General features: G+C 48.9%; 1 protein-coding gene across 7 annotated transcripts in view; it reads right to left on the bottom strand.

Annotated features, from left to right (window-relative positions):
• LOC128399336 (NACHT, LRR and PYD domains-containing protein 1b allele 5-like) overlaps positions 1-12,332 on the bottom strand; it is a 79,354-nt gene that overhangs the window by 52,076 nt on the left and 14,946 nt on the right. Inside the window, exons 7-13 of one of the 7 annotated variants that reach the window (XM_053360663.1) lie at positions 12,022-12,266; positions 9,318-9,440; positions 9,007-9,148; positions 8,853-8,903; positions 8,192-8,261; positions 7,257-7,538; positions 5,981-6,666 (exon numbers count right to left, since the gene is read on the bottom strand). The exons of 4 other annotated variants lie outside the window; for them this stretch is intronic. In XM_053360663.1, the coding sequence (XP_053216638.1) occupies positions 6,636-6,666; positions 7,257-7,538; positions 8,192-8,261; positions 8,853-8,903; positions 9,007-9,148; positions 9,318-9,440; positions 12,022-12,266 (944 nt within the window). In that variant the 3' untranslated portion in view covers positions 5,981-6,635. Of the gene's footprint in view, positions 1-5,980; positions 6,667-7,256; positions 7,539-8,191; positions 8,262-8,852; positions 8,904-9,006; positions 9,149-9,317; positions 9,441-12,021; positions 12,267-12,332 lie in introns of those variants that run through there. 2 more of the 7 variants (XM_053360667.1, XM_053360669.1) reach the window with 2 other exon arrangements.

Genomic DNA, 12,332 nt, shown 5'->3' with positions numbered 1-12,332 from the left:
TTGAAGCAAGAGGAAGAACAAGCAAGTGTTAGGTCTCTGCGTGGAGAAGACAGAGAAATGCTATTGAGTGACAGAAAGAAGGTGTAACTGCTCAACACCTCCTTTGCCTCTGTCTTCTCCCAAAAGAAAAGCAATGCTCAACTTGCAACAATAACATAATAAATTTTGTAAGGAGGAAGCTGCAGCCCAAGATAGGAAAAGAGATGGTTGGGGAACACCTAGCTACTTAAAATGAATTCAAATCTCCAGGGCTGATGAGCTGCACCCAAGTGTACTAAAGGAGTTTAAAGAAGTAATCTCAGAGCCTCTGACTATAATCTTTGAGAATTCTTGGAGAACAGGTGTATGTTTAGCTTGGAAAAGAGGAGACTGAGAGGAGATATGATAGCCATCTTCAAATATCTAATGGGCTGTCACATGGAGGAGGGAGCATGCTTGTTTTCTCCTGCTCTTGAGGGTAGGACACGAACCAATGGCTTCAAGTTACAAGAAAGGAGATTATGACTAAACACCAGGAAGACCTTTCTGACAGTAAAAGCTGTTCAGCAGTGCAACTGACTCCCTTGGTCAAAACAAAATAAAAAAAATCCTTCCAGTAGCACCTTAGAGACCAACTAAGTTACTTATTGGTATGAGCTTTCTTGTGCATGCACACTTCTTCAGATGACTCCCTTGAGACGTTATGGTCTCTCCTTCCTTGGAGGTTTATCAGCAGAGGTTCTAACAAATCATCAACTTGCTTCCAATAAGTTGCAAAGGGAATGTGCTCTGCTGTTTATCAGTAGCGTGAGTGAGGAGGGATAATATCAAAACAATATATCATCTCCTACCTTCCTTAACTTTCCCACAATGTCAAAAAGACATATTCAGATTGGCACATAGGTTTCACACACACACACACACACACACACACACACACACACACTCCTGCTCAAGAAGCCTCCTCTCCACCCAGTCCCATCAGACTCAGCCAATGTTCTCCCTTCCAAGTTCCTTACCTTTCCTGGTGAAACTCGGGGGACATTCTGGCAGGGGCTCACGGTCAAAGGCTTTCAGCACCTCTGAAGCCACTTCCACAGCATAATCCTCATCACAGTATGCAAGAAGCAGTTCTGTGAGCTCCCAAGCATTTGCTTTCTTCAGCAGTTTCCTGGGGATACTGACATAGCCTTCCTTGACGGGGAACATGCTGAGATCCTTCTTGAACTTCTTCAGATCTGACTCCTTCAAGGTATTCAGTGCGGCCAGCAGCCATAAATGTGTAATCTGCACTGTGGTAATTATTGATGTTACTAGCCATATTGAACAGAAAAATCCAGCATTCCTACATTCCCCTTCTCTTCCTGTTGGAGCACTTTCAGACTGCACTAAGTAGGGAAGGGCTGTAGATTTGTAGTAGATCACATGCATGCAAAGGATCCCAGGTTTAATCCCTGGAGCCTCCAGATAGGGCTGGGAAAGATTCCTGCCTAAATTCCTGGAACGAACTAGATGGACCCACTGGCCCAATGTGCCCTAAGGCAGCTTCCCATCCTTCTAGTCTCTCAGGTGATTGAAGGAGCTCAGCCTGGCCCAGAAGAGAGAAACTGATCCAGGAGGGTTTGAAGACTCCCTTATCTTACAGGCCTCTTCTTAACACTTTGGAGGCTTCTACAATTATTTCACACCCTGTTTCTGATGTTCCTTCTTCCCCGGTGGGGAGCAGATGCCGTGTAGTGTTTTGCCTCAGGTGCTAACATGTCCTGGGCCAGCCCTGGTGCCAATAAGGCTTCTTTCTGGTTTAGATGGAGGGCAGAGGGGTGTGGGAAGACGCCACCTCACTTTACACAGGGAAGTTTTATATCCATCATTCTGCTGATTTCACCCTGGCCCTACTCCTTTGGCTCTCCTGCTCTGGAGGGTAGGACTCGAGGCAATGGCTTCAAGCTGCAAAAAAAAGGAGATTCCGACTAAACATTCGGAAAAACCTTCTGACAGTAAGAGCCGTTCAGCAGTGGAACAGACTCCCACGAGAAGTGGTGGACTTTCCTTCCTTGGAGGTTGTTAAGCAGAGGTTGGATGGCCATCTATCTGTCATGGATGCTTTAGCTGAAATCCCTAAATTTCAAGGGGTTGGACTAGATCTCCCTTGGGGTCCCTTCCAACTCTTAGATTCTATGATTCTTTGGAATGTTACCCAGGAGGATATGGGGACTCCAGCAGGAAAGGTTTCCCCACCCAAGGACGAAGGCAACCACGGGAGGGAGCTGAGCTCTCGGTGCTGACAGAACCCGCGAGGTGTCAGCACCATCAGCCGGATCGAACCCCCTCCCCGCTCCCAGTCCCTTACTTAGGCAGGTGATAACCGAGGGATCTTCCACCAGCGGCTTGTAGTCCATTGCCTGCAGCACTAGGGCCGTCACCTCCACAGCATAAGTCTCACCGTAGAAGCCAATCAGCAGCTTTCCGAGCTGCACAGCATCGGCTTCCTGGAGCAACTCCTCGCGGATTCTTCCGACGCCCTCCTTGAATGGGAATCTGAGCAGTTCGCCCTTGAATTTCTCAATGTCCCCCTCCCTCAACTGCAGCAAGGTGTCCAGAAGGAGAAAATCGGCGGATTGCATATCCCGCATGAGGGCACGCGACGGATTTGTGGAAAAGAAGAACTTAGTCCCCATTGCGCTCATTCTCCGCCAGCCCAGCAAATTCCTCGGCCAGAGAAAAACTCAGAAGATCTGGAGACTGTGCCAAGGCAGACAGGCAGGTGGGCCCGATCCCCGGGCCAACTCGCCGGGAAAGAGAGAGGCCTGGCCGATAGGCAGCAGGAAACCCGCTCCGAGAGCCCCGTCTCTTGCCCTGCGCGTCGCTTTCTGCTACCTTTGACGAGGAAACTCTTGGAGATCCTTCCCTCCGGCAGCAGCAGGAGACTGGAGGGCGGGGAGGGCGGAAGGGGCGTCTTTCCAGCAGAACTTCAGCCCTGCGTTGGAAGAACTTGGCTGAGCGGTTCTCGGGGGAAGACCTCCGAAGGCAGCCCTCGCAAGATTTGCAGGGGCGCTTTGGCTGCAAGACGGGGGTGAAGAGAACCCGCTCTTGCTCTCCCTTTGCGCAGGATCTGAAGCCGGGAGGAGCGGCAAGGAGGCAGAGCAGGAAAATGTGGGGGCGCGCGAGAAAAACCTGCTCGTCCTTTGGAAATCTAACGCACCCCGCCCAAAGAAAAGGAACCTGTGATTTTGTTCAGGGTGCTGGGACTTGTAGATCTCTCAGAGGTGAACTATGGTTCCCAGGATTCTTCCGGTGCGTGGGCTTGAAATGCGTGCCTTCTGGCACTTGTGCTGCGCTCTCGGAGGCTAGTTTCTTTTGAGGAGGGCATAGCGCTCCCCTCCAAGAAATGCAGAATACCCACCCCACATGTCAGCCAAAGCCAAAGCCACTTCCGGCCTGCCCAGGAGGTGGGGTTGCGGGCTTCACGCCCACCCCACATGAGCGGGGGCTGGTCGCAGCCCCCGCGAGAGCAGAGGAATCCTGGTCGGGTCTGCCCCCCCCAGCCAGCCAATCAGCTGGCTGGCTGGGGGGGGCATGGCCTGCCCTATTTAGGGCAGGCACGGAGGGGGCTCACCCTCTTTTCCCCGGCTCGCCCCCATGTTTTCCCACCCTCCCTCCCTTTAACTAGGCTTAGGTAGGTCTTTGACTTTGCTATGGACTTTGGTCTGTCGCCGCAAGGGGCATGGTAGGAATTTTTCCCAATTGGCGATTTCTGGCCTTTTGGTTTTTCGCCTACCTCGTAGCAACTCGTCACAACTTCTCGGCATTGGCGGTAGGCATTGGTAAGAAGGGGTTAAGAGGATGTGGGGGGGGGAGGAACGCCATCACATCCCCCCAGCGACCGAAGGGTGGTCCGTTAAAGGACTCTGGGGGGCGTGGCCCTGTCCGAAGCCTATGGAGGTGAGGGCCAAAGGCACGCCCCAGAGCGGTGACGGGGGGGGGGGGCTCCTAGTCGGATAGTCGTTAGGACCAATGCCTAAGCCAATGCCTCTCATTCCTGAAATTCAATAAAGTTGTGGCCTAATTCGCCCAATTAACCTTAAATTATGGTGTCTCGTGTCTTTATTTATCCTGGTGGGGGGCGGGAACTCGCCACGCAAGTCATGCCCCACCTTGTAAGGGCTGCAGCTGAGGAGACTGGCACAGAAAAACCAAAGAGCCCACCGGAACATTTTCCAGACACACACACACACACACACACACACACACACACACAGCGTGGCAATCGAGCGCACTGGAATAGAACCAGCTTAGGCAGTGAATTATTTTTTAACTGCATGAGGCATAATCCTGCCACAGAAACTTTCATTTACTTGCAGCGTGGCAGCCAAGATATTAAACCTGGTGGGTGGGGGTCAGGAGTGCCAACTTGAAAAACACATGGGGGGGGCGGAGAAGCCCAGCCCTGCGATGCATACACTGTCAGTCAGCATTTCTTAGTGCAGAGAGTATTGATATGATGTGTAGAGATCTTTCCTATTCTACTTAATTCAAGAGTCATGGATTGAATGTCAATGACTGTCAACTTTTTTGGGGGTCACATATTTTATGGGGGGGCAAAGAGTCCTTGGCCACTAGGAGGTGGCTCCTATGACCTCCAATGAGGGAGTTCCCCACCCCAGGAATTGGCTCCATGAAACCATATGAGAAATTTCCAAATAAAACTCTTCCAGCAGTTTCATGCAAATGCTAAGCTGCATCCAAGACCAGATGGATCTCTGCAGGAGCCCACAAGCCCAATGCTTCTATATGGATTCATCCATGCCCGATCTTTCTCCACCCTGCTGCCTACAAGGAAGTGATCACTGGCCCAGCCTTTGTTTACAGTAACCTGCCTGAAATCCTCATGCTACCAGGAAACTTTATTAGCTGGGTTGGTAGGCATAAAACTAAAGTTCAAAGTACAATGTAGGGCAGGTGTTAATCATAGAAATATAGAGTCCTTGTGCCCTGGGAAGATGTTTACAGAAACACTTTGGACGTTTGTACTCAAGATCTATTGATGCTGAGGAATCACCATGCTATAATCAGTCAGGGTGATTTCAGAGGGACAGACATGCTACAAAGGGGGAAATACAAGCCTGGGTTTAGAAACCAAGCACCCCTATTTCTCTTTCTGTGTTCCACCACATTATATTTAATACAACTTAGAATTCCTGCTGTTGTGGGTATTTTCAGATGGTGTGTCATGGCACCTGGAGTTACTTGAGGAACATTCAGGGGAGCCGTGCTTTCATTACGGTAATTTGCAACCCTTATCTTCCTGCATTCCCCCCCCCCCCGCTCTCAGGAACATTCAGGAGAGCCGGCTGCTTTAACTTGCAACACATTACCTTCCCAAAATAAAACAGTGACAAAAAAAGAGGGAAACACTTTTGCATGACTGTTTATATTCTGAAAATCTCCCCCATCCAAACATAAATCCCCCCAGCTTCAGTAACTAACAGTTCCTTAGTTTTACACAGAGGGCTTGAGAAATGCAAGAAACTAACAAAGTAGCTTGATGGGGTGTGTGTGTGTGTGTGCAGGAGAATGTTGCAGGAAAGGATCGTGTCTGCATGTTTGTCCAGTGCTGTGTGTTTCTTGGTTTTCCTTCTCCACGGTAACAAAAAAAATCTGCTTCTGATCCTAATCTTGTTTTGCCCTCTCCATATGCCCCCCACCCAACCAAAGGGAAGCTGGGCTGCCATGCAGATTGCATCAGCTCAGCCCTGCAGAGCAGTGGCGTTTCTTGGCTTCCCGTCGACACACGCACTCCCACTTGCATGTGTGCCAAAAATAGGGGTGGGACAGAATGGAGAGTTCCCCAGTACACGTGCCTTGTAACAGAACCCCAGCGTCAGTGGCTCCCACAGGGGAGCTGCAGAAAGGATGAGTGGCTGGTCAAGGAAGCTGTGGACTTAAAAAGGTTGCAAACCACTGGGCGAAAACCACAGGAAGTGAGGAAAGTGTACAGAAATGCTTGGACCAGCAACAAGGAATTGTCTTCCATTCGTGCAGATGCTTAGGCCATGAATCAAAGTGGCATGCTATGATCACAGATCCTCTCATCTCACATAGGAGATCAGTATCGCTGCAAAGTAAGGAGTCAGCCTCTGCTGAGCACACGCTGAATGTGAGGAAGCCAGGAAAGCAATTCTCCCAGCAGTCTGTGTGCCCAGCTCACACCCAGCTGTCCATGTTGCCAGTCATTGAAGCCCCCACTACCAGGATCTCTCTGGCCTCTGGAGAAATATCCTCAGAACGTGAAACAACTTCTTTGTTGAGACAGGCCTGCTCAGAGAGCTAAAGCTGACCAGTGTTTTAATATGCACTTTACTTTTATAAAGTTATATTTTTAACCACTGATATTATTCATATTTTGATTTTTTTTAATCATTTTTAATTTCTGACTTTTATCAGAAATTTTAATGTTTATTTGGTATTCTTAAGAAACTGTGAAGGGATTGTTTTACAGCTAAGTGGTATACACATTCAATTTTTAAAAAATTGACAGCTGAAGAGCACTAATTCGTGTGGGGGTTGCAGCCATAAGAACACATGTTCTGCTAGACAGTACAGGGCTAGTATACAGAGAGTTCTTGAACTTCCTAGAGAGGACTCTCTGTGTGTGGTCACTTCCTTTGGCTCCTCTGGGCAGGAACTCTGTAAAAAAGTAGACAATTCTTTATATTTCCTTCTGCCTGTGACAAGACTCTCTCTTTCCACCATGCCTTCAAGCTGAGCAGACCTGTGTGGTTGAGGCTCCTACTTTCAGTCATGTTTGCCAAGACTACTGCAATTTTATTGTAACTTAGAAGTATTTTTCTGCATACTATACTACTTTTTCTGTATATGCTGCTTGCATGGAAATGTAAGGAAAGCCTTTTCCAATTATCTTACTAAAATGTGTGGTTCATTCTCTGCAATGGAGGTGAAGAGGAGGAAGGTAAGCAGACTGCAATTGAAAGGGATAGAATGGTGGGTTTGCTTATTTCCTAAGCTTTAGTAAACTGCAAAACCCATAGGTGCTTGCGAAAAAGGCTTCACAGCTAGATTTCATTTGCATTTCTCGCACACACTTAGAAGAGGAGGTTTAGATCTAAATCTACAGATTTAATCCTCAATCCATCTCCCATAGCTTGGCTATCCCTGATGTAACACTTTCCTCCTTCCAGCTCCTTAGCCCCCAAGTAGGGATAATCTGAATTGCTGTCCATGTTGGGGGTGGGCTGCCAGCATTCCTCTTTTCTTACCCCTTCCTGCAATGCCTGAGGAGCCTCTCTGCCTCATCCCTGCAGTTGATGGTTCTGAGCACATCAGCTGTCACCTGCACGGCATAATCCCCTGTATAGAACTTCAGCAGAAGCAGGCTCAGGTCCACCACATCTGCCTTCTCCAATGTCCCTCGGGGGATGTTGTCACAGCCCTCCTCAACAGGAAACTCATGAAGCTTGAGCTTGAACTTCTTGAGTTCGTTCTCTCGCAAGTTCTCCAGGGTGGACACCAGGCTGTCTGTGATGGTCTTCTCCATCCCTCTGCATTGTCACCCCCCAGAGGCAGGAAAAAACAGACACGCTCTCAAGATTCAAAATGGACCACCCGTCTAAAAAGGTTGGCAACTCCTGCTTTAAATACTGAGAGAAAGGATTGTAAACTACATTTATTAAAGCAAATGTAAGTATGCCTTAAAAAACAGTAACAAACCGAAGTAGAGTATTCATCCCATCATACCTTTGTAGATTAGAATAAATCAAGAATATAGTTACATCTATTTCATTAAAACAGTCTCTGGCTGGTTTTGTACCACATCAAAATTACCATAGCTAGTGGGATACAGTTCAAGGCATTGGTAAAGAGCAGAGTACAGGTAAATGTTGGCTGGGGTTAGGTGAATCTGCAGCGGTAGATAAAAGCTCCAGCCATAAAGAAATTGGTGCATTTCCCCACATTTGGTGGACTCTCTCTCTCTCTTTACAGGAACACACAGATCTGTCTTCAGAAGTGTTCATCATACATGCAATTTCCCCAATAATTTATCTGAATTCTGAGTAACGACTTTCAGAGCCTCCCCATTGCTTCCCATCCTCCAATACCTGTTGCCCACCTGAGGCAGCTGCTTCACTGTGCCTAATGGCAAGATGCGTCTTTTTTGGTGAAATGGAGTGGGGGAGAAAGGGTTAAGCCTTACCTGCCTTCCACATTATGTCCAGGGTTAGTTCTGCTGAATGATGCATTGGTTGGTATGTAGCCACAAGCCCCTGGGAAGGTGAAGAGGGAGGGAATACATACAAAGCAAGCAGGGACAACGAATAAAATGAGCATGGTGGGAGATGAGCCCAAGACTTCCAAATCACGTCCAAGTTTCTCTTGGATATGTTAAGAACTGATACTCAATTTAAAATGGAGAAGCTCACACTGTAAAACTTCAAGGGAGGAATTCAACACCAGCAAAGGCAGTTCTGCTTGTCAGATGGGACAATTTCCCGACTCCTCCCTCTGAACTCTGTTCTGCAGAGTTTTATGACCCTCCAGAGAAGATTGAGGCGAGGATGGCGAGGAGAGGACAAAGTCCCATTGCCCTGGTGGTGCCTTGTGCTGCCATGCTGAATTAGTTGAATCTGGGTGGGAAACGTCTGTAAAAAAACCTAGCTGAGTTGAAAGATTTTCATCTGGCACCAAACCAAATGATTAGCCCAGACCACCTTATCCAGGAGGGCTGTTGTTGAATATAGTCACAAATGTTACTTTTTATTTTCCTGCAGTGCATCTGCTACTGTATCCTCAGCCCTCTCTGCTCCTATTAGGAGGAAAGTGGGATACAAATACAAGGGAAATTACAACCTGCTGACCTTGTGCTGGGTGTAGAATAGGAGAATCCAACTCCCCTGAAATTAACTCTTCTGAAAAAGAATAAGAAAGAGGCAGTCAAAGAGGGAATGCCACCAGTGGTCCTTTTCTATATTGCCTCCTTGATCCTGCTGTGATCCCTTGATCAAAACTCACTTTTTTTCAAATGTGCCTCCCAAACAATTTCAGTCGTGCCCTTCTTCATCAGGTAGAAGTTGAACTTGTCTTGCATTTGCTCAGCAGACAGTTCTACATACTGCTGCAGTTTCTCTGCATCCAGGTATTGAAACTTCAGTTCCTGTGGGAAAGAATGAAACCTCTGTAAGTGTGAATCTGGCTTAGCCCAGCCCACCATTCCGAGGGAGTCAAATTAAAGGGTGAAGTGGGATTCTGGTTGAATTTCTCCCATTCTCAGACTTCACAGATTGACTCTCCCCCAGTAAAACCTTTCATCATATTTGTCTCACCTTAGGATAAACTGTGACATTCTCTGAGGCCTTCAAAGATACCTGAGAACCAATCATCAGCGGTTTCAGGGTCACAGGGGGTTTCTCTATTCTCTTTGAATTTACTTCACGCTTTTCGACCGCCTGGGAATGGCAAATAAATTCACTTTTTAGATATGCAAAGAGGGAACCAAACTTCTTGAAGACTGGATCCCTACAACCTTCTTGGCACCGTAACACCAGCTAAGGCAAGAATGGGGAACCTGATGCCCTCCAGATGTTGTTGGACTCAAATCAACCCTAACCAGCTGGGGTCAGGGATGATGGATGCTGTAGTCCAAGAGCATCGGCAGATACACAGATTCCACATCTGCAGTATGAAGAAGATTAAACCACTATGGCACTAGAAACTACTGGGCAGCTTGAACTAAGCCTGAGCTAGTTGGCAGAGAGGTACCAGCAATCCTGCATCCACCTGCATCTTGTCTTGATGAGACCATGCAGGAAACCACAGAAGCCATAGAACAGGGGTGTCAAACTCAAATTCATCGGGGGGCCGCATCAGCAGTTTGGTCACCCTCAAAGGGCCGGTTGTATCTATAGGACTATGTGTCCACTCTTTATTATCATAAATTATTGTCACTGCATTCAATTATTATTGTTTTTTGGATGGCTTTAAGAGAGGATCAGACAAATCCAGGGAGGACAAGGCTGTTGGGCTATTAGCCACAGTGGTTCTGCCTTCACTGCCCTTGGTGCCTTTGAATGCTGGTTTCTGAGAGACGCAGGGAGACCCTGGTGGTTGCACCCTGTGTCTGCTTATGGGCTTCCCACGGGCCTCTGCCCGGCCATTGCGAGACGAGGATGCTGGATGAGATTGGGGCCTTGGCCTAAAGTGCTGACTAGGCACTTCTCTTCGGAGTAGTTTTGTGCAGTCTTTCAAAACTAAAACGAGCAACGACAAAATTAACCCTCGGTCTGAGAATAAATGTGTGCGATGTGGCGATTCCTGTCATTATTTTCGAAGCACGTACGTCAAAAGGGGCTGTTTCCATAGCTCATTTTATTTAGGAGCTTTGTCGGGGGGGGTGCGTGCGAGGGAAGCGCGTTTCTCCGCCTTTTCTCTCAAAACTCGGGGCAAGGACTCTGAGCGGCGGGCGGGCAGGCGGGGAGGGGCATGGTGGGAGTTGTAGTCTCTCGAAAACTGCCGCCTCCCGCCACGCCAGCTCGTCGGGCCAGCCGAGGGCCCCGTGATTGACAGCCCGCCTCGGCCAGTGGCCGACGGGGCTGTAGTCAAGGTGGGCCCGGCGGGCATCACCCTGGCAACGGAGTCGGGGTGAGAGCTGGCTCCTCTGAGGGAGACCTGCTTGGGTGGTCTCCCGGCCCCTCGGCGAGTGGGCGAGAGAGGTGAGAGAAAAAGAGAGAGACCACTTTGCCTCCCCCAGCAGCTCCGACCTCCTCCCCGGCGCTGGGATTCCTGTGGAGGCGGCGGGGAAACAATGGGCGGGGTGGGGGGTGGGCGCCGAGCGTGTTGTTGTCAAAGTTAAGGCGCTAGTTCTCTGTGTGGAGCCTGGACGGGCTCCGCCGAGAGCAACAAGTTCTGAGTCCGGCGGGCCCTTTCCCCTCCGCTTGCTGTCGGCCCTCTTGGTCGCCTTTGGCGGGGGCTTTGTCTGGGGCTGCGAGGCGCCAGTTGGTACCTGCGGGGGGGCGTGGCTCTCGCCCCGGGGGCTTTTCGCCCTGAAGCGAGGCAACAGCAGGCAGCCGCTCCGCCCGCCGCATCCCAGGTGCGACTTTTGCTGGGCTCTCCGCTGCCTTGTGCTTCCGCATGCGCTGAAGAGGCGGCTTTCTTGTGTCAAAAAAAAGAAGCAGCGAGAATCAAAGGAGAAGGCTGGCGGCCGGCGGCGGCTACACGGGCCACATGACGAGGTCTGGCGGGCCGGATTTGGCCCGCGGGCCTTGTACTTGACACCCGTGCCATAGAACCTCAATATTTGAATGAAGCACAAGAAGACATTTTTAAGAAAAGTTCAAATTGAGAATGTAATATGATAATGTGCTTTATCTCCCATGTGCCAACACTGCAAATCAGGAAGAATGTTTTTCCTCAAGAGTTCATAATTACCAAGCTGATTCCTTAATAAACAAAGCTGAATTTGTTCATCAATAAATCTGAAGGAAGCCTTACTTATTTCAGTTAAGGCTTCCAAGACAATGTGCTTAGAATTTTGTTTTCACAAGTCAGTGACAACAACGTTTGTTTAGAGAATCAGACAGGACATTTGGCCTCTAGCAAGCAGGCTGGCTAACAAAGGAAAAGGGTGTATTTCAATATTGCAAACTTCGCCTCTTCAGCGCATGCGGAAGCACAAGGCAGCGGAGAGCCCAGCAAAAGTCGCACCTGGGATGCGGCGGGCGGAGCGGCTGCCTGCTGTTGCCTCGCTTCAGGGCGAAAAGCCCCCGGGGCGAGAGCCACGCCCCCCCGCAGGTACCAACAGTGTTGGTGAGAAGCTAAGTCACCCGGTGGAGGGCAACTGTGAATCTTCTCTCTAGTAGCATGTTGATGTTGGCTAGAAGTTTGGTAAAACAGATCAAGTCCAACAAAGATAAGTACAGTTCATGCACCCTAATGTATAATTTTGCATAGGTATTCTCTCATGGTTAGAGTGATCAAGCAAAAGATCCAGGTAATCTGCAATACCAATCAAAGTTAGAGATTCCAAGTTACCTTTACTATAGAAGAGTCATTTGGCAGGACGTACAGGTGAAATGTTGGTGTTTCCAGTCGAAGTCTCTGATAGAGCAGTACGACAGTGTTGATCTTTTGCTTAAACCACTTTTTGAAAACGACTCCTAGGGAAGAGAACTTGGGGTTTTCCAACACAGCATGGTGAGGCTCCACTCTGTCTGGCTTCTCCAGCCTCATCTCCCCTTCCACAAAATGTGCAATGTAGACATGGGAACTGTCGTCACCTGAAAAGACAAGCATGTTACCAGTGGGAAAGTGGGAAATAGAGAACCCCTCCCTATTTCAGCTCC

The sequence above is a fragment of the Podarcis raffonei genome, chromosome 13 (assembly GCF_027172205.1).
Source record: "Podarcis raffonei isolate rPodRaf1 chromosome 13, rPodRaf1.pri, whole genome shotgun sequence".
NCBI classification, from domain to species: domain Eukaryota; kingdom Metazoa; phylum Chordata; class Lepidosauria; order Squamata; family Lacertidae; genus Podarcis; species Podarcis raffonei.
Note: the sequence above shows the minus strand (reverse complement) of the source record. Positions and strands in the feature narration are given on the sequence as shown.